We start from the raw sequence: 22932 nt of genomic DNA, 5'->3' as shown, positions 1-22932 counted from the left end.
AATTCAAAAGCATCTTTTTTTCTTCAATTGACGTCTGTTTGGTTGTTGAGCGTGAGACAACTTTTTGGCTAAATTTCTTTGAAATCTTAGTAGAAAACTTTGGACATTTCGTTTCTTTTGCTCGTCGGTGGTGACTGGGGAGCCACCCCCAGGCCTGGGGTGGCTCGCCGGCCACCCCATGGCCTATGGGGTGCTGGCGAGCTACCCCTAAACCATCTTTTTTTTTAAAAAAACGATGCTGTTTTTTGTCAGCATTTTTTAAATTGATTTTTTTTTCAAAAGGGTATTTTAGTAATTTAACCTCAAAAAATGACGTTGTCTCGTATTTTCCATCCAATTTGACGGTGTTGACTAACGGAGTGGCCAAATTGCAACTTTTTGGTAGTTTGAGGGTTACTTTATCACTTTTTAAACATTAGGGGGCTAAAATGAAAATGACTGGTAGTTTGAAGGGCTAAATTATATTTTTTACCAATTTTTTTTTTAAAAAAAATTCATAATTATTTTTAAAGAAAAAAGGACAAACCATTTTCAATTGAGATTTTGGTGAGATCTGGTCCCAAAAAAGTTTTGCTCAATCTCTATGTTGCTCTTTTTTGGCAATTCTTAAGGTACAAAGAGCTTGAAAGATTCATCTTATGACAAAACATAAACGCGAGAAGATTGAACTATAGCACCTAGCAATTGGAAGTTGGACGAAAAACACAATCCTCTATTTGTCAAAAGGTTTGAGCCTTTTCATTTTCTTTGGCAAGATATTTTCTTAGCCAAAAATAAAAGATTATGTAACCTAATTCCTGTATTCTTAAATATTATTAAAGAAATTAACTTTGATAAAAAAAATATTCTTCATAAATACTTAGCCAAAAATAAATACTCAACGCATGTTTCACTTAAAAGGCTTAAACATGACTAAATGCACGTTCAAAAGGGACAATTGTCACAAATTTAGCCAATTCTCTCGAAGGATTATAGCTCCAGATAGAACTCTGATCAGTCTTCTATATATCAAGCTTCCAACAGTTTGTCTAATTCTAAATAAAATAAAATAAAATATTTTACCCCTTGTCTTTATTTGTTCAAACAGTTTTTCAATGGTTATCTGCCTACTGCTATTGCTTATATAGATTGTAGACTTTAGCGCGGACACTAATTAATCAACCAAAATATATTATATTACGAAGCAGATACGTGAACCAATTGGTTTTTTAGAAGCGATAGAGAAAATTCACTTTCCTTTCTGTGGTGGTAATTAATTCACGTGGTGTACAGTTTATCTCCCCCAAATCTTTAATCTACACTGCTGGGTTGACGTTGACAGTTTTACAAACAAAAACACACTAAACTTAAATCCTCTTCTCAGAAATGGTGGGGGCTATGGGTTTCCAATATCTGATGCTTGTGCAACTCACTTGGGTTGGTGTGCTATTATCAGGAATGGCAGCCGCCCGAGTAGCAGCTCAATTGGTCCGGCCTAACTGCACCGACCGGTGTGGAGGTCTAGACATTCCATTTCCATTTGGCTTAACTGAGGGTTGTAACCTAAATACAAATTTTAACCTTAGTTGTAACCACTCGTCCGGCGTGGTCACAAGGGGAAACACCATCATTACCAACATTGCTATTGAAGGTCAGCTAGACATCTTGATGCATGTAGCCCACCAGTGTTTCGACGAGTCGGGTGCGCTTCAATATAATTCTACACCTTCTCTGAGTCTCAGCAGTGCTTTGACAATATCTAACACCCAAAACGTGTTCGTGGCCGTTGGCTGTGACACTTATGCATACTTTTTTGGTTTCCAGAACAATGAGTCCAACTCCATGGGCTGCATATCCGTATGTCAAAGTCGAAGCATTACCGAAGTGGTCAATCAATCTTGCTCTGGGATTGGGTGTTGCCAGGTAGAGATTCCACCACGACTGAAAATTTTTACTTTGGAAGCATATAGCTTTAAAAATCACACAAAAACATGGAGCTTTAATCCATGCAGCTTTGCTTTTGTTGTTAAAAAAGACCAGTTCAGTTTCTCCTCCGATAATCTTTACAGTCTAATAGATAATAAAACACTTCCGATGGTTCTTGATTGAGCGATCGGTGATGAAGCATATTGTGACAAATCGAAATATATATGTGGAAGGAACAGCGGATGTGTTGATCCCGCCAACCGGTATGGCTACGTTGCAGATGCAAAGCGGGTTATGAAGGAAACCCGTATCTCCCTGATGGTTGTCAAGGTACGTACGTATTACACATCTAACAAGGTTCCCAAAAATTCAAAATAATAATGAAATATAGAATTAATGAAGAAAAATCGATTTTGCCCTAACTTCGAATATTCTACTCTCTTAATTATTTCCCCTTTCACTTGGAGGACATGCACATGCACTCGCTTTTATTTAAACTGCTTTCTTTAAGTTCCTTAATTAGGTTGGGTTTGACACTCCTTTTTTATTTTCATCCTTGATGGAAACTAACGTAATGGTTTGCGTTTGGATTACTAATTAAGCATCTTTTCTTGTATGTTTGGATTGTTATTTGCACATAAAATAACAATATTTCAAGAGAACCCATTCCTCTTTTTTTTTTTTTCTTTTTTTTTTCTTTTTTTTTGGTTTGGTAAGCCTTTTTTTCTTCTCTTTTCCTTTCTTTCTAAATTTTGGCCGAGTATAGTTTGCTGGGATTGTAATATGTATTTTTTTTTTTTTTTTTTTTTTTTTTTTTTTTTTAAATAAGCATAAAGGTTCTTTCGCTATCCTCTTGTGACGGACTGCAATGCTATGTTTCAGACATTGATGAGTGCAAAAATACAGAGAGCTGTGATAATAAAACTCAAATATGCAAAAATCTTCTTGGGAGTTTCAAGTGTTCTTGTGGCGAGGGGTACGAAGAAGATGGGATCAGCACAAACGAGCAAACAATTAGTTGCCATCGTAAAGTGAACCAACCTAAGGTTATAAGTATTGCACTGGGTAAGTACATAAGACTTTCATTAAATTTTTATTTATTTATTTTGTTTTTGCTTGGTAATTTATTCAACTAGTACACTACTAGCTAGCTAGTATCTCATACCATATATATATATATATGGGATTGAAAGATTGTTGAAATTTCATAGACATTTGGACAGTTTAAGAGAGTCGATTTGTGGAGTCCACCCTTCTCGAGCATATAGATTTCACATTTTAGAATAAGTCAAAACAAGTAAACTTTACAGCCCCTCCCCTCTTTCTTAAGATCCACAAAAAGTTCAAGCGCGCAGTCCAATAACGCCAAAATCTTCCTCCATATTGTCGGTGTGGAAGTAATGAAGTATGGTTTGGTTCAAATAAAGCTGTTGACTTTAAGACCAATATATAATACGTACAGGCTAATTAATTAGCTTATATATATATATATATATATATATATGTGTGTGTGTGTGTGTGGTGGAGAATGATACATGACTCTACAGCAGGCTCCACTTCTGGCCCTCGATGTAAATGTGGAATCCATATCAGGACGGATAAATATCGAAACCGAAAAAGTAGGAACTAAAAATAACGTCAGCAATGATGATTAAAATTTGAAAGTTAAATATCTATAAACTTACTCGCACAAAAGTCGTCAATCTCTCTTGTTTCACTTATTTTCCTCCTTTTTTTTTTTTTTAGTTCACCGTAATAGACGACTAAGACAAAAATTTACAAAGTTGATGCAATGAAGTATATGTAAACAAGGCCATTGAATCTCTTGAAACAGAAACCGAAAAAATATGGCAATATTGCCTCATTGAATAGAAGGCTAATAGTTTTTCGACAAAGTTTCCTTCTATAGTTCTATTGTATATTTTTTTCCTAGCTCTTAAGAGACCATCAAAGGCGATAACTGCAGATTACTTTAGCTGATCTTAATTAGTATCTTTCCCTCCTAGCTATCTATATTCAACTGTTCAACAACAAAATGATGATCTCCAAAAATAATCCACCCATTCCTTTGCCCTTCTCAATTTCCTATAACACTTTTGGCCTTTGGGAGTTTTAATTAATAAAGGATTCCTTCACTGATGCGGGAAAAACGAGATACAAGAAATTTTTTGGAAGAAAAAGCTTAAAATCAAAATTTTTGGCTTCTTCTGATCAATTAACAAAGAAACATTAAGGTTTGAAGAAAGAAAATACACCTAAAAAACTTGGTTCACCTCATCTACTTTGATACACTTCTATTTTATAAACTATGTATGTTTTACTTTTTGACGTATAAAATTGGACATATATAACCACATTATTTGCTCATGGTTGATGTATGCTGGCTATGCGGCTTTATTAAATACGCTGTAAAACAAATTTGGTTGAGTCATTTTCATATAATACATGTCACATATTTCATTTCTATTGATCAAAATGCATGTTTGAACACGTGCAGGTATCAGTATACGCCTCTTAACACTGGTCGTGGGAGGTTCTTGGATATCTTGGGCATTGAAACGAAGAAAGCTTCTCAAGCTCAAAGAGAAATTCTTCAAACAAAATGGTGGATTAATGTTACAACAAAAGCTTTTGAGTCATAGAGGGTCTGTGGAGACAGATAAAATCTTTAGCGCAGAAGAGCTTAGAAAGGCTACCAACAACTACGACAATAGTAGAGTCCTTGGCCAAGGAGGTTATGGAACTGTTTACAAAGGAGTATTGCTAGACAAAAAAGTGGTTGCCATTAAGAAGTCAAAAATCAGTGATCAGAGTCAAATTGAGCAATTCATAAATGAGGTGATTGTACTTACTCAAGTTAACCATAGGAATGTGGTTAAGCTATTAGGTTGTTGTCTAGAAATAGAAGTACCCTTACTAGTTTATGAATTCATCACAAATGGGACTCTTTCTAACCATATTCATAATACAAGCTTGTCATCCTCACTCTCATGGGAAAAGCGTCTTAAGATAGCAACAGAAACGGCAGGAGCACTTGCATATTTACACTTTTCAACTTCTATGCCAATTATACACAGGGATGTGAAAACTACAAATATACTTTTAGACAATAACTACATGGCAAAAGTGTCTGACTTTGGAGCTTCAAAACTGGTACCTCTTGATCAAACACAATTAACCACTTTGGTGCAAGGAACTTTTGGATACTTGGATCCCGAATACTTCCATACTAGCCAACTAACAGAAAAAAGTGATGTCTATAACTTTGGTGTTGTTGTGGCAGAGCTATTAACAGGAAAGGAGGCACTCTCTTTCAATAGGCCAGGAAGTGATAGAAATCTAGCAATATACTTTGTTTCTGCAATAAAAGAGGATCGCCTAGTTCAAATTCTTGAAGATCACATTGTGAATGAGGGTAATATTGAAGAACTAAAGGAAGTTGCTAATCTTGCAAAAAGGTGCTTGAGGGTAAGAGGGGAAGATAGGCCTTCTATGAAGGAAGTGGCAACGGAGTTGGAGGGACTATCAATTATGGGTAAGCATCCATGGAGAAAGGCCGATCTTTACATTGAAGAGACTGAGTACTTGCTCAATGGCCCTACACACTCTTTCAATATTGATGTTGACATTGGTTCTTCTTCTACTGCCGGGTATGATAGCATGAGGAACAATGTACTGAAACCAGTGGATGATGGCAGATGATTGGTAAGTCCATGGTTCTATATCTGCATCTGTTAATGAAATTAATTAATAATTGACACATCTCTATTTAGCTATTAGGAAGTTAGACTATATGATGAAAGCATGCAATTGGTGAAATTGAACTTTTGTATGCCTACTATTTTCGAAACTTGTTGTGGACGACGAGTATATACTTTTCATAAACGTTTTATTTTTCTCTTTGTTAGTAATTAAGCTAATGCGGTTCGAAAGAACCCCCTCCCTTGCAGGTGGAGTGGTGGCTCCCCTTTCTCTTATCATTTGTCTTCTTCTCTTTCTTTTTTTTTTTTTTTTTTTTTTTAAGTTTTTTAGTAAAGTGAAAATATATGAGAGCCTCTACTATCGGGTTTTGGTGTAAAACACCACTTTTACAGCAACCAATATAAGTTTGACACATCACCTAAAACCACACTATGGAATAAGATTGAAAACACCAGATTTTTCAACCAACCCTATCCGTCATCCCTTTCTTCTTCATTCTAACCCACTGAGCCAACAAATTAACCAACGCCAAAACCACCTCCAACCCCACTGAATGCAGTTGACGGAAACCTCCATAGCCACCGCCGGAATCCACCAAAACCCAACGTCGGGAACCGCCTAGACCTATAGACGAAAGAAATATTTTTCCCCTTTCAAGAGATCTCACCGGATCTGTTGAGAGCCCCTTCAACAGATTTCTTTTTTCTTTTTTATTTAGCATCAAACAAATTTCATTCATGTATGAGTATGATCCTATTTGCAGAAGAAAAATTCTTAAGAAATGTTGGAGTATATGATCAAATTTTATTGTATTCAAGTCTAATTATAATTGATTTTAGATTTGATTATATTCTCTTACTTTTCAGGTAACCAGATTTGATTTGATATAATCTCCACCTATCGTACATTTTTTATCTTCACATACCCGCCCAATTCTTCTATAAGTATGAGCATTTTGTATTAAAAATATTATTAAGAAATAAAAAGCAATATGTAGCATTTTGCGCTTTTTCTCGTGATTGATGTAGGTGTCTAACATGAATAATACTAGAAGTTCATTTTGTGTCCCTCTAAGAATAATGTGACTTTTAAAATTACTATTGAGCATGTGATTAATCATTATTGAATTTTGATTAGATGATGATTTTAAAAGTCATCTCATTTTTTAAAGGACACAAAAAAACTTCTGAAATTAATTGTCTAACATAGAACACCTTTTTTATTTTTTCTTTTTACCTGAAGTCATTTTTGGAAGTTTAGGTGATAAAAAGTCACTGCGATGCACGTGATTTCTATTCCATCCAAAAAAGACAAAAAAAGTTCGTAAGGGATAACTCAATCGGCTGTGGACCACGCCTCATGAAGCGGAAGTCACTAGTTCAAGTCCCTCCTCCCCCTTCCCTTGTGTAAACATGTCGAAAAAAAAAAAAAAAAAAAAAGACGGAAAAAGATAATAGATGAGCTAATTTCTCAAAGTTTATTAGTTTGTGGGGTCAATTGTCACTTTTTAAACTTTGATGACTAAAATGCAAATGTGGTGATAATTTAGGGGAGTTAAAAGTATATTTTTTTTCTTTTAATTTAAATAGCTACCGATCGAGTGCACAAGAGAGATTTTCTAAAAAAAAAAGAAAAAGCATTATGTAATTTATTTTAGAAGTTTGATGGTATATATTTTTATCATGCATTTACATGTTTCCATTTAATTTGTTTTTGGAAACAACGAAAATATTTTCTAACAGACCGATCCCTAACGGGCCGTAGTTTTGAGTCCGTCTAATGTTATGCTATCGATGGAAAATGATTTGAAAGTGAAAGTTTTCCGAATTTCAAAGTGGAGCGGCAAATGGTCCGACTTTCGACCCATAACCATAAGTTTTGAACTTGAAGAAAAATAATCACATGTTTTAGCCCATGAATGATAGTTGGTCACGTCCAGAATGATATGGATGGGCTGAACAAAATTCTTGCTGTTTTGCAAAAGGATGCGCCATTAACAGACTTTTTTTCTTGGTCGAAGGACAATGGCTCATGGCTGGTGTCGGTTCTGTTGGGACAACAACCACTGGTGATTACGCCATGATTAGGCTGAACAACGAATACAACTGGGCTGGACTATGGCTACCAGACTTAGGCTGGATGGCAATCAGCAACAGGATTGAACAAACGGTCAACAATAATGGGCTAGACTATAATCGGTAGGCCTGTGTTCGGTCACAGATGGCCCAAATAGACTTGCTCGATGTAACTTGGGCCTTGGGGTGTGACATGCTGCCGTAGATAGGTGGCACGGGGTCACGTGGGATTTTGGCAGTAACTTCCATTGGCACGTGTAATATCAGAATAGCTTTGTTGTAAATTACGACTATAAAATTTGTAATTACTATTTATTATTTAGTAAAAGATAATCTAATTAATTTCACACATTCAATGTGTTAAACCATGAAGCAGAAGAACCAATGAAGTATTTTAATTATTGGATTTGCAACATGACAATTAAATGCAGCAAATTAATATTCCTAGATGACCTATCATCCATCTACTTGGTACTTTCTTCCTTAATAATTAATATATAAGAGACTTTGAATTTAAAATATTTCATGTGAAAGTGACTTAATTTGTATATTCTTAGAAGCAAATATTTTTGATTTGTTTTTCATTTTATTCCTTTTTGTTTTTTTTTTTTTGTTTTTTTTGAGTGCCATGTGGGTTAGAAGCTGACTCGACTGTGATCGATAACGGACTGGTCTACTAATAAGACGGTGACCTTCCGGTAGTATCAATGGTATTAATAGTTTATTCAACATTACAATATTACATTTATAATTAACAAATAAATGTCTTTGTTGAAGTAGACAACTGTAGTCTGTACATCTTCCCTATTCCACCACATATTGTAGTCTTCGCCAGGTTTGTTTTTGCAAGTCTTTCGCGATGTTAACATCTCAACAAGAAATCTTACAAAAAAAAAAAACATCTCAACAAGAAAAGATCAAGAGATTTTAAATTAAAAATATTTCCTATTTTCACTCGAATGAATAATGACGTTCCTTACCTCACATTTTCAGGATTCAAGGAACGGCGAACCCAAATAATATTTAATGGGCCTTGTTTATTCAAGAAATCTTATCTCAAGAAAATTAAGCATAAAACTTTTGGTTTACAATACATTCCTTTATATAAAACTTAAATGCCACTTATTTGACCATTAGAGGATTAGCAGCAGTTTTCATTAAATTTTTTAAGAAATTTAGAGAATCAATTTACCTTTTATTTTTTTTATTCAAATAAACTTCATAATAATTTTTCTTTATCTTTTATCTATATCATTAAAATATTATTTCAAATAAATACTAAGGAAAAGAGAAAATCATATTTTCTTTCATTTCTGTAATCTCTCTTTTTCCTCGCATTTATTTGAAAGAATAGTTAAATGACTTTTTCTTTTCTCTTGTATTTATATGAAATAATATTTAAATTGTATAAAAAAAATAATAAAAAAAAGCTAATTGTGAAATTTATTTGAATAGAAAAACAAAAGATAATTTAATTCTTTAAATTTAAAGAAAATCTAGGAAACACTGTTGTTATTAGTGCTATTGATAAGAAAATTTATTTTTAGTCAACTTTGGAGTACCAATATTGCTGCTTGCGAGTGATTATATATATGTTTACTTATTTGTTAATTAAATCAATTGAGTAGTTATGAAAATAGATGTCCAACCACCATCCCAGCAGGCCGGGCGACTTTGGCTTAGTCTTCAACATTGGTTGTGATTATCTATTCTAACAATATATTAGCTCTCAATGAATGGAACTGCAAACAGTTCCATAGCCTCCTTGGTCAAGGAGGCTATGGAACTGTTTACAAAGGAGTGTTGTCTGATAACAATGTAGTTGCCATTAAAAAGTCCAAAATCAGTGATCAGAGATAGATTGAACAATTTATAAATGAAGTGGTTGTGCTCACCCAAATTAACCAAAGGAATGTGGTTAAGCTATTAGGTTGTTGTTTAGAAACAGAAGTGCCCTTACTAGTTTATGAATTCATCACAAACGGGACTCTTTGTGACCACATTCATAATAAAAGCCTATCATCCTCACTCTCATGGGAAAAACGTTTAAAGATAGCAGCAGAAACTGCAGGAGTACTTGCATACTTACACTTTTCAACTTCTATGCCAATTATACACAGGGATGTGAAAATTACAAATATACTATTAGATGATAACTACATGGCAAAAGTGTCTGATTTTGGAGCTTCAAGGCTAATACCTCTTGATCAAACACAATTAACCACTTTGGGGCAAGGAACTTTCGGATACTTGGATCCCGAATACTTGGATCCCGAATACTTCCATACTAGCCAACTGACAGAAAAAAGTGATGTCTATAGCTTTGGCGTTGTTGTGGTAGAGCTATTAACGGGAAATGAGGCACTCTCTTTCAATAGGCCCGAAAGTGATCGAAATCTAGCAATGTATTTTGTTTCTGCAATAAAAGAGGATAGCCTACTTGAAATTCTTGATGATCACATTGTCAATGAAAGTAATATTGAAGAACTCAAGGAAGTTGCTAATCTTGCAAGAAGGTGCTTAAGGATACGAGGGGAAGATAGGCCTTCAATGAAGGAAGTGGCAATGGAGTTGGAGGGATTAACAGTTATGGGGAAGCATCCATGGGGAAAGGCCGATATCTACACGGAAGAGACTGAGTACTTGCTCAATGTCCCTGCACACTCTTTCAACATTGATGTTGGCACTTCAACTACTGGGTACGATAGCATGCCAAACCAGCTACTAGAACCACCGGATGATGGTAGATAATTTAGTAGTGCATGGTGATGCAGACGACAAGTTATTGGGTCTTATAATTTTATTTAGGTTTTATTAGTTGTAATTTATGTTTATTTTAATTTTCAAGAGTCAAAGTATTTTGTAATTCAATAAATGGATGTTTCCCTATATTATTTTTGTTAATTCAATAAATGGAAACAAATTATGTTGCACTAGAGCGTTGCCTTAGGGTTTAATTGTGAGTTTATTTAAGCATGCTTTGTACTCCAATGGAGAAAAACTTTGATGGAATAAAATTATGAAAAAGGGATTTTCTCTTCTATCTCTTTATCTCCCCAGTTTCTTCTCTTCTCTCTCTTTTTCCCGTCTTCTCTCTTTCTATCTTCTTTATTAATTTTCTACTCTTTTTGCCCTAATTTCACATTGTATTGTCGTGATCAATGTCTATCCCGCGTCACAAGGTTATAGCTATATATATATATATAGTGAGACCAAGTGATGAAAGAGACGTGCAATTGTTTTTTAAACTAGAAACAAATTATGGCATAATAGATAAGTTATATATGTAACACAGTAACAGGCAGGTCGAACCAGAAACAATTTATGGGAAAAGGAACATGCATCGCTGCAGACAATGTATAGATCTAGTAATTTATATCATCTAGTACTTATGTATGCTACTTTCTGAGATTGAGGTTGAATTTAATCATCTGACTTTAAAATTCTTTGGAAGCTGCAACAATAAAATTATCAACTTCTAATTGAAAACATAAAAAGGTATAATAAAATATTTCATTCTCCCTCAAATGGAGCAATAATTAATGCAAAGACCCCAAATTCGAAAGAAGCATGATTGAATAATCCCTGTTACTGTTCAAGAAATGATATGATATTGTCTTTGTCACTAAAAATTATGTCTTGATTTAGAAGCAAGCATATATATACTTCGGATCCGGCTTACATGCTGTTATTTTAATAACAGCATGTATGCTGTAGTTGAATCAACGGTCAAGATTAAATTTTAAAGTTGACTTACATTTATAAGCATTTAATAACAGAAAGAAAATGAAAAAGAGATTTTAAAAAATTAAATCTTGACCGTTGATTCAACTACAGCATACATGCTGTTATTTTAATAACAGCATATAAGCCAAATCCATATACCTCTATACCTCCATGTTCCTAATTGCATTATTTGCTATAATTCCCAGTTGCAGAATGAATATATCTAGACATGCCCGGCCCTCGATCTATTATCATCAGCTTGTAACTACACAATATTAGCACATAGAATAGAAGAAACCAAACTCCACAATGCACCCAAATATCTCCAACTCGTGGAGGTCCTAATTATGTTTTAATTTCAAGAATTTGTGCACAAGTCTGATGTTATCTACCAGAAATTGAGGCCAGCCCATGCTCAAATTATTAATTGTATTATGCGTCAAATCTAAATTAAATGATTATCACCATGATAATTAATTTGCGTTTTTTTTTTTTCGTCTTATATCTGCATGCAAAAAAAAAAATTAAAAATTAAAAATAAAACCTCATATAATTTTTTTTTTTAAAAAAAAAAATTCATAATTATTTTTAAAGTAAAAAGGACAAACCATTTTCAATTGAGATTTTGGTGAGATCTGCATGGTCCCAAAAAAGTTTTGCTCAATCTCTATGTTGCTCTTTTTTGGCAATTCTTAAGGTACAAAGAGCTTGAAAGATTCATCTTATGACAAAACATAAACACGAGAAGATTGAACTATAGCACCTAGCAATTGGAAGTTGGACGAAAAACACAATCCTCTATTTGTCAAGAGGTTTGAGCCTTTTCATTTTCTTTGGCAAGATATTTTCTTAGCCAAAAATAAAAGATTACGTAACCTAATTCCTGTATTCTTAAATATTATTAAAGAAATTAACTTTGATAAAAAAATATTCTTCATAAATACTTAGCCAAAAATAAATACTCAACGCATGTTTCACTTAAAAGGCTTAAACGTGACTAATTGCAAGTTCAAAATGGACAATTGTCACAAATTTAGCCAATTCTCTCGAAGGATTATAGCTCCAGAACTCTAATATATATCAAGCTTCCAACAGTTGATCTAATTCTAAATAAAATAAAATAAAATATTTTACCCCTTGTCTTTATTTGTTCAAACAGTTGTTCAATGGTTATCTGCCTACTGCTATTGCTTATATAGATTGTAGACTTTAGCGCGGACCCTAATCAACCAAAATATATTATATTACGAAGCAGCAACGTGAACCAGTTGGTTTTCTAAAAGCGATAGAGAAAATTCACTTTCCTTTCTGTGGTGGTAATTCACGTGGTGTACAGTTTATCTCCCCCAAATCTTTAATCTACGGGGTTGACGTTGACTAATCTATGTCTTTGTGTTAGGTCTTTGTCATCACATGTAGCGTGGTAGTAGCCAGTAGAGTTGTCTGCGGCCATCCACCAATCAGGAATTCGGTTCACTAATCCATGGTAATCATCGTGTCACGTGGATGATTAATCCAAGGTCATGACAACAACAAGAGACTTCCGCCATCTATTCCCATCGGGAAGTTTACAAAATACCAACTTAATTAAGATCACCCAACCAATAACCTTATAATTACAGTCAACCCAATTTTAATATTAAATGTGCCAACATGTCCGGATTTGTAAGGTAAATATAAAGCTTTGTAATTGTTGGGGTCTGACTTGGATGTATTGCATTGAGCTTTATTTCTCTTTGTATATGGGGAAATTTTGATTGTTGGGATGACCCATAGCCAACAGACCCATGTTGGCTCTGTATCTTTTGTGTTCTATATAGTGCTTTGCTAAAAGTGTGGTTGTAATTAATTGTTGTTTGGTTCAATGAAAATTTTTATTTATCCAAACAAAAAATGTGCCACCATGAATCTTAGATCGAGCAAACTCTCTCGCTTGAACGGCCTTCAAGCGAAGGTGAATCGAACTTGGGTACTTAAAAAAAAAAAAAAAACATTCGTACCTTTCTCTTTATTTCTTCTTCCAACAGTTTGTTCAATGACTATCGCCTGCTACTAATGCTTAAAGGAGATTTTAGACTTTAGCACGAACCCTAATCAACCTAAATATATTCTATTATGGAGCAGCTAAGTCAACCAATTCACATAATAAACCTTTAAAATTAAAAGCATGCCCGCTTTAATTAAAAACTTGCATGTCAGATGGCTCCTTCCTTATAATGTCGTGGTAGTTCACAATGACATGGGCCACATGGCCCATGGGTGTAAACAGTTGTCGAGACATTTGGGTCTCCAAAATCTATCCTATAACATACGTGGTTGACTAACTAATCAGGCCTTTGTCATCACGTGTATATATACCTTTCCCCGTTTCCATGTTTGAATAGAAAAAAAAAATAAAAAATATTGTTGCTTTATTTGACCCTTTTTTTTGGGGGGGGGGGGGGGGGGGGCTCTTGCGTTAATATGCTCTGGGTCAAGCCCAGAAACCACCTTTACGTCTAATTAACAACGAGTAGAAATTTGCACAGAACACGGACGCATGCTTGCCCAATGGCCATGTATAAAAATTGCCGTCTTGGAGTGTGAAGATATACCAAATGATCATCATTCCCCCCATCGATCACTTCAAGCAAGACCAGAAGCAACGGTCAAAAACACACACACACACACACACACATATATATATATATATATATATATATATATACACAAACAAAATGACATAAGTTTTCCTATGGGTCCATTTGGTACATGGAGATCTCTATGGGTCCCTTTGATAAATATATGAAGTTCTAGAACTTCATATATTTATCATTCTACAGGACTTAATAATTTCTTTATGATATAAATTTCTTACAAATTAGATATTAAGACTTCTTTCGTTTGAATTTTTAAAAGAGTTAGGTATCCTTCAACTGTGTGAAAAAATAACATTTTTTTTAACATTATAAAAAAAACGTACATGAACACACGTGCTATTAAAAAGATATGGACCAGATACATAGCACTTTAAAAGTACTGAAACTTAATTTAATACCAAATTTGTAAGAATTTCATGAATTTCCTATCTATTTCTTTACTATTTCACATGTACAGCCATACACAGGTGCTTGCCAGTTGCCATATATAAAGAGGGGGTGATTCAAGGTTGTCGGCAGCACAAAGAAAGACCGAGTTTAACAAAAGAAAAGAGACACAGAAAAGGCAAGCCATGGCTTTCCGTGGAATGCTTTTGCACCAAAAATTGCTACTTGGTGCCTTCATTTTAGCAGCAACAGCAACAGCTCAGCCCGATTCGAGCTGCAACAAGACATGTGGAAATCTTAGCATTCCATACCCATTTGGAACAACCGAGGGCTGTTACCTTGATTCATCTTTTCTCATCACTTGTAACTACATGTCCGGCGCAGGCACTCCAACACCATTTCTACGCAAAGGTAATATACGTGTCCTCAACATATCACAGGATGGTGAACTGCGAGTCTTATCCTTGGTAGCCCGTGACTGCTACAACGAGTCGGGGCTTCATGTCAACCGCACAAATTCCCAGTTCACATTGTCGAAGTTTCCCGTCTCATATACGAGGAACAAGTTCACTGCCGTCGGTTGCGACACTTACGCGTATATTTCGGGGGAAGTTGATGAAGGTAATTCAGAAGTAAAGAACTACACGACTGGATGTTTATCACTCTGTGACAAAATTGACAGCGTGGATAACGGGTCTTGCTCTGGCATTGGCTGTTGCCAGACTTCTATCCCAGAAGGGTTAAGAGACTTGACTGCTACAGTTCGGAGCTTCAACAACCACTCCGCAGTACTCGGGTTCAATCCTTGTGGTTTCGGTTTTGTGGTGGAAGAAAAAGCCTACAACTTTTCTCCCTTAGATCTTAAAAGTTTACAGGATAGAGTGACCGTTCCCGTGGTGCTTGATTGGGCAGTAGGAAATGACACATGCCCGGATGCTCAAAAGAATTTGACGAGCTATGCATGTAAGGCTGCACATAGTGAATGTTACAATTCCACCAACGGTCCAGGGTATCGTTGCAATTGCTCCGGTGGCTTTCTGGGGAACCCATACCTCCCCCATGGTTGCTTAGGTAATTAAATACCTTTCGTTTCGCAAGCTTTTTTTATTTTTATTTTCCCTAGATTTTGGCTGAGTTTACTCTGTTGGGATTGTAATATTTACACGTACATGTTTATTACACATTTGTTGTCGTTGGTAAATGAGCATAAAGGTTGTATCGTTACCTATGTTTCAGATATTGATGAGTGCAGCAACAATCTAGACAACTGCGATAAAAAGACTCAAATATGCAACAACTTTCCTGGGGTTTCGATTGTTCTTGTCGTGAGGGGTACGGAGGCGATGGAAGCGGAACAAGTTGCCGTGCTAAAGTCAACCAATCTAAGGTTATTAGTATTGCTTTGGGTAAGTACTTGACACTTACATTATTTATTGATTTCTTTTTGTTTTTACTTGGTAATTTATTCAATTATTACTAGCTCCATCAAGTATTGAAAGCCTTGTTATTAGGTTGTTTAAATTTCATACAAATTTGGACAATTTAAAAATAAAAAATTATGGAATCCATTTATCTCAAGTAGCAGATAGCTAGGTTTTACATTTTACACTACTACTCAAAACAGGGTAAACTTGACATCCCCTCCCCTCCCCTCCCCCTCTCTCTTAAGATGCACAAAATTTCAAGCAGTCTAATAAGACCAAGTCTTCGTCCGTACTGTTGGCGTGGAAGTATGGTTTGGTTCAAAGTCGTTGACTTTAAGACCAATCATGCAGGATATTTTGCTAGATCATAGATGTATATATATCTTGTATATGTCGTGGGGATGCACTCGATCTACCGTAGGCTCGTCCTCTGGCCTTGATGTAAATGTGGAATATTCCATCTGGACGGCGATATATCAAACCCGACCATGCCTCACTGGATAAGGCTGGTGGTCGTTCGGCAAAGTTTCTTTCTCTTGAATATTTTTTTTCTGGCTCTTAAGAGACCATCAAAGAGTGATCTTAGTATCTTTCGCTCCTTTCTCTTTTGGTTTTTTTTTTTTTCCCAAATATTTATATTCAACTGATGATTAAGTTATCAACAACAAAATGATAATCTCCAAAAATAATCCACCCACTCTTTTTCCCTTCTCAATTTTCTAGAACACTTTTGGCCTTTGGCAATTTTATTTAATAAAGGCTTCCTTCACTGATTCAGAGAAAAAAGAAGAAGAAGAAAGAAATAAAAGAGAGACTACGTACCCTTCTAACTTAGAAAGCAAAAATTATAATAACCGTCCGTAACAATCTAGCCTTTATTTTTATTTTTTATTTTTAAGAAAGAGCTTAAAATCAAAATTCTTGGCTTAGGCAATGTGGAGTCTAGTTTTGTATCCGACCCGATTCGATATTAGAAGACCTACAGTTTAAATTGGATTTTTTTTTAGGCTTCGTCCATAGAGTGGAGGCTTGAGTGTATCAGCCCAAGCTGGAGCGCTCATGGCCGGATAAGCCTCGCAGTCATGGTGCTTTGACCCAGTTGGGGGTCTAATTTCAAGGTGTTTTTTTTAGTAGGGTTGTGTGTGAGTTTATATATCCTTGGATATTCACACCTCCTATTTTTCTCGAAAATAGTAAAATCTTGTTAAAATTCTGTGGACATAGCCATTAATGATGAATCATATAAATATCTGTGTTTTGTGATATTACTTTTTTTAGTGTTTTTAATTTTTTGCATTTCACCAATTCTAGAAAATATGATTAAGTTCCTAACATTCTAAACTAACAAAGAAACGTTAAGGTTTTAAGAAAGAAAAGACGACACCTCAAAACTTGGTTCACCACATCTACTTTTATAGACTTCTATTTTATAAATTACGTATGTTTTACTTTGATATATAAATTGGACAAGAACAACATTGTTCGCCATGCATGGTAGATGTCATGTATGCTATATGTGGCATCACTAGCTACATTGTAAAACAAATGTCGCCTATATATTTTGTTTCCATTAATCAAAATGCATGCATGTTTGATTCTTTGGACATGCGCAGGTATCAGCATAGGCCTCTTATCACTGGTAGTAGGAGGTTCTTGGATATCTTGGGCATTGAAAAGAAGAAAGCTTCTTAAGCTCAAAGAGAAATTCTTCAAGCAAAATGGTGGATTAATGTTACAACAACAACTCTTAAGTCACAGAGGGTCTGTGGAGACAGATAAAATTTTTAGAGCAGAAGAGCTTGAAAATGCCACCAACAACTACGACAAGAGTAGAATCCTTGGCCAGGGAGGCTATGGAACTGTTTACAAAGGAGTGTTGCCGGATAACAAAGTGGTTGCCATTAAAAAGTCTAAAATCAGTGATCAGAGTCAGATTGAGCAATTCATAAATGAGGTGATTGTGCTTACCCAAATTAATCATAGGAATGTGGTTAAGTTATTAGGTTGTTGTTTAGAAACAGAAGTGCCCTTACTAGTTTATGAATTCATTACAAACGGGACTCTTTCTAACCACATTCATAATAAAAGCCTATCATCCTCTCTCTCATGGGAAAAGCGTCTGAAGATAGCGGCAAAAACTGTTGGAGCACTTGCATACTTGCACTCTTCGGCTTCTATGCCAATTATACATAGAGACGTGAAAACTACAAATATACTTTTAGATGATAACTACATGGCAAAAGTGTCTGATTTTGGAGCCTCAAGGTTGGTACCTCTTGATCAAACACAATTAACTACTTTGGTGCAAGGAACTTTTGGATACTTGGATCCCGAATACTTCCATACTAGCCAGCTAACAGAAAAAAGTGATGTCTATAGCTTTGGTGTTGTTGTGGCAGAGCTATTAACGGGAAAGGAGGCACTATCTTTCAATAGGCCTGAAAGTGATAGGAATCTAGCAATGTACTTTGTTTCTGCAATAAAAGAGGATCGCCTGCTTCAAATTCTTGAGGATCACATTGTGAATGAGAGTAGTATTGAAGAGCTAAAGGAAGTTGCTAGTCTTGCAAAAAGGTGCTTAAGGATAAGAGGGGAAGATAGACCTTCTATGAAGGAAGTGGCAATGGAGTTGGAGGGATTGACAATTATGGGGAAGCATCCATGGGGAAAGGCTCATCTCTATACAGAAGAGACTGAATACTTGCTCAATACCCCTACACACTCTTTCAACATTGATGTTGACGCTAGTTGTTCTACTACTGATTATGATAGCATGAGGAACAATGTACTAAAACCAGTACTAGATGATCATGGCAGATAATTTATAAGTCTATGGTGATGCATAATGGCAAGAGTAAATTGTGTTATGTAATTTATTTAGGATTTATTAGTTTTAATTCAATAAATGGGCGGTGCCCAAGGCTATTTTAGGTAATTTAATAATGGTGTTATCCTATTATATATGTTGGGTAAGTCAATAATGCGGCCGGCATTGCCCTTGCATGAGTTTAGTCAAGAGTCTATTTTTTTAAGCATGCTTTGTACTCTAATGTGATTTACGTCTGTTTCATTTTCTTTCTCTTCTCCCCTCTTCTCTCTCTTTCTTTCCCGTCTTTTCTCTTTTTAGCTTCCTCTTTTAACTTTTTTTCTCCTCTTTTTGCGCTAATTTCACAGTGTATTGTCGTGATCAGTATTTGTCCAACATCACATGGTTATATATGTATCTGCATTTGTGGATGAAATCACTTATTGATATATCTCTTGTTTAGCTATAGGCAGTTAGACTAGATGATGAAAGGGAGGTGGAATTGAACTTCTGTATGCCTAATATTATTATTTTTTAGTTTCTCGCGTTTATGGTTTTTCCATAAGATGAATCTTTTAAGCTCTTTGCACCTTAAGAATTGCCAAAAAAGAGCAGCAGACAGTTTAAGTAAAACTTCTTTGGGACCAAGTCCCAATTCAAAATGGTCTATCTTTTTCTTTAAAAAAATTATGAGCTTTTTTTTTTTTAAAGAAAAAAAAAAAAGTTTTTTTGTAGGCAAATGTGAGATAAAGAAAAAAAGAGTCCAAATCAACTCATAGAGGTAGAAATAGGTTTTCCTTCGTTTAAATCTAATTTTATTTTTTATAATTAGATAGTTAATTATTTTTAGAAAAACTTCGTGTTTTTCTTAATTGTGATTTTTTTTTTTTTTAACTTCATAAAACATGGTTTCTAATAAATTAAACTACCATAAATGATGATGTGGTTTACTAGAATAAATAATTTTTGAAATGTGCATTTTGTTACTGTTCAAACGATAATAAATAATTTTTGAAAAATTTGGTGCTCAAAATTGGCTCTTATAACAACCACACACGTCCAAAAACTTCAAAAAATTTCTCTCTCTCACCCACTGGCACACTTAAAACTTAATTTTTTTAAAAAATAAAAAATAGAGACAGCCACCCCTGTGCTTTGTTACTCTCTCTCACCCACTGGCCAGTGAATAAAAAATTTACTCTCTCTCACCCACTGGCCATTATTTGTAGTGCAAAGCAATATAACCACTCGCGTGGTTTTCATAATAGCATTAAGAAAAATATTAGGTTTACAAACAAATTTTATAAAAAAATATTTACAACATGATGTGGGATAATATGATTAGATTTTTGAAAAGTTGAATTTATCTTATTTCTAATCATGATGTTGTGCCATATTATGTTGTAAAAAAATTGTTTGTAAGCCTAACATTCATCTATTATTAATATTTACTCTTATGTGCAACCCTACACGAATATTATAAGTTTGCAACGATACTAAAGAAATTATATCAAATGGAAAACGAGAGCGCGAGTCATCTTTCAAAACTTCGTTACCCGAGCACCTCGTGACTTCGCACGTTGAACACTTCTCTAAAGCCAGTGTTGACTTCGATAAGAATTTTTTTTTTTTTTTTTTAATCGCATTTTGATTAATTTCTCACTTATATTTGATCGCTTCAATTTTATTAAGGCACACGACAAGGAGACAAAGCATGCAACACAAGAAGACAAAATAACGGCTATGAACAGTGTAATAATGGCTAGTAACAGTGTCACACCTCATGTATAAATAAACCATCATTTATATTGAAATGGAATCAAGGGAAAATTGTAATCTCTAATATTACACTGTATTCTTCCTCTCTCCCTCCGTACCTTCTTCAATATTTTCAATGTTCTACAAACTTCCATAGAATCCCCTAAATGTGACTTAATGATGTGGTGCCGACATAATTTTAATTCTCAAACATCTGGCCGTGATAATACCCACAAAAATGGATTTCTATTTAGTAACTCTTTGTTTTTTGTTTTGTATTATTATTATTATTATTATTATTATTATTGTCTGTGCAATGCATCCTAGTAATTTTTACTGTAAATAAAAGCTTTCGTCTTGACATGAACAAGAATTATGGACCCAAAAATCCAAGAAACGAGCCGATTTGGCAACCTATTCCTTTAAAAAAAAAAAAAAAAATCAAATTTCTTTCTTCACAATATTAAACAACTTTTTCATTTTTTTCTTATAAAAAATTCAAGATTTCTTTTTCATTTATTACATCAATTAATTTTTATTTTTTTTTTATTTTTAAAAAGTCAAATTTCTTCTTTTTTCATTAATTATCCAACAACCTCGAGATGCAAGAAATTTCGCCCATGGACCGACACGTGGCTCAAGCCTAATTTCTCCTTAGCATTGGTCATTCAACTAACTGGTCAATTTTTTTTTTCCGACAACGGCGGCTTTCGCGCGCTATTTAACTGTCCATGATATTATGCTTGTTGCCTTTTTTTTTTTTTTTTTTTTTATCCTTTCTTTCTTTTATTGTAAATCAACATTTGAGAGAAGAAAATGCCAAGCATTTTCCTGTTATTCTTCTCATGTCCTCCTGATCTACTACAAAAATTATTTTATAAAAAATAAAAAAGAAACTTTGCAAGAACTAAAAGCCATGAGCATTGGGATTCGTTCCTTGCATTTGACTAGCCACGTGTGATGATGAAGAGTCGGCCATTAATACAGAGATGTTTCCAAATATGTATAGATTAAAGTTTTTTTTTTTTTTTTTTTTTTTTGTGGTGCAATTAATATTCGCTCAAAGAAGATGCAGTTTGTTGTGGAACTCAATCAGCAGAACCACAAGAAAACAACCACCATCATAAGCTCAAATTTGAAGATCATTACCCAGCAAATTCATAGCACAACCGCCCAGCCAAAAAATGGATTGGAGCAACCCATTACTCAGAACTTACCGGTGGGGATCAATGGGTTTTTCTCAAAGTCCCTGCGGTGGGTTTTCTGAGTCCCTCAGCCGGAGCAGCGAATCGGAGACAACATCTGCCAGGGTGGTGGCGCAACGGTGGGGAACGGCTTGGGCGTGGTGTCGTCGTCCAATTATGGGCAATGGGTTGGGCGGCATAGGGCTGATGTGTCGGAGAAGAATGAGAGAGGAGAAAGAAGGGGTAGAAATAATGGGGTTGAGGTTTGCATGAGAAAAGCAGAGGGAGAAAGGGGAAAAAATAGGTTTCATACGTCAGGTTTCATAGGTGCATTCAATAATCTGATGCATTCAAGACTTCTCTCTAATTTGCAATAGGCTGATGTGGCACCCATTTAGTGGTGGGCACAAAAGTCATCTTCTGTGCATTTATTCTTTTATTTATATATATATATATATATATATATATATAACTGTTGAACTAGTGGTTTAATCTACACTGTAGGATGCTAATTCTTAGGTAGATTTAGTGGTTGAATTTATTATGCTGTAATTAAAGTTAATTGTAAGATCAAATTAAGTTTGATTTAACAATTAAAATTAAATAATTAAGATCTAATTGTTATTATTAGATAATTATTTAATCTAACGGTCATAATTAGGTGCTTGTTGTATTAGTAGTTTTAATTTTGAAATTATCTATACAGTTTTGTCGATATCTATCTCTTATTATTTTATTTTCCTTAGAATTCTTCTATGTACTTAAAAATTATCAGAGTTGTCTTGTGATAGAATAGAAAATTTGAGGGTATTTTGGGTTTAATTTTGTTTGTGCATAACGTAATTAAACTAAAGAAGTTTTTTGGACTCCATTGTATTTTAGAATAATATTTGGTGTTACCTATTTGCATACTATATCTGTGGAGACAAATAATTTATTAAAGAAAATAAGGTTGTAACACACACCTGAGCAATTTGGATTTTCCATCTTTTCATTATTTCTTTTACATAAGATAGCCTCAAACTGCTTTACTAAAGTATCTGGTCCTATGAGCAGCTCTCTCAAGTCTCATCTATCTCAGATTTCACTTCAGTTCAAGAATAAATGTTAAAGCAAAATCATTAGAATTCAACACTTCCATTCTTACCACGCGTACTAGACCAAACCAAACTCGACGCTCTCTCTATTTGCAAGACAGGATAACTATCAAAACCTACTAAAAAGGACATCAGCAATGATGATTCAAATTTAAATATGTGAAAGCTTAAATGCTAGACTTGAGGTCTTTACTCGCAGAAAAGTCATTAATCTCTTGTTTTACTTATT

General features: G+C 34.6%; 2 protein-coding genes and 1 pseudogene across 2 annotated transcripts; all 3 read left to right on the top strand.

Annotated features, from left to right (window-relative positions):
* Window positions 1–4447: 4447 nt before the first annotated feature.
* LOC148584731 (wall-associated receptor kinase 3-like) lies at window positions 4448–5610 on the top strand. Its single transcript, XM_088518079.1, has one exon. It carries the CDS (start codon window positions 4519–4521, stop codon window positions 5605–5607), a length of 1089 nt encoding a protein of 362 aa, XP_088374205.1. The 5' UTR covers window positions 4448–4518; the 3' UTR covers window positions 5608–5610.
* A 2028-nt stretch (window positions 5611–7638) lies between these two features.
* Window positions 7639–10553, top strand: LOC148584730 (wall-associated receptor kinase 5 pseudogene; annotated as a pseudogene).
* Window positions 10554–14619: 4066 nt separating this feature from the next.
* Window positions 14620–18679, top strand: LOC132183952 (putative wall-associated receptor kinase-like 16). Its single transcript, XM_088518211.1, has 2 exons — window positions 14620–15505; window positions 17472–18679. Exons 1-2 carry the CDS (start codon window positions 14620–14622, stop codon window positions 18677–18679), a joined length of 2094 nt encoding a protein of 697 aa, XP_088374337.1.
* The last annotated feature ends 4253 nt before the right edge of the window (window positions 18680–22932 follow it).

Source organism: Corylus avellana, chromosome 7, assembly GCF_965113065.1.
Source record: "Corylus avellana chromosome 7, dhCorAvel1.hap1.2, whole genome shotgun sequence".
NCBI lineage: Eukaryota > Viridiplantae > Streptophyta > Magnoliopsida > Fagales > Betulaceae > Corylus > Corylus avellana.
This window is presented reverse-complemented; position numbering and strand designations above follow the sequence as displayed.

Excerpts from the sequence above, each read along its gene's own strand:
- LOC148584731 (XM_088518079.1), top strand. The coding sequence starts at position 4,519 with ATGTTACAACAAAAGCTTTTGAGTCATAGAGGGTCTGTGGAGACAGAT.
- LOC132183952 (XM_088518211.1), top strand. The coding sequence starts at position 14,620 with ATGGCTTTCCGTGGAATGCTTTTGCACCAAAAATTGCTACTTGGTGCC. Across the intron at positions 15,506-17,471 it reads CCTCCCCCATGGTTGCTTAG|GTATCAGCATAGGCCTCTTA; the intron begins GTAATTAAATAC and ends GGACATGCGCAG.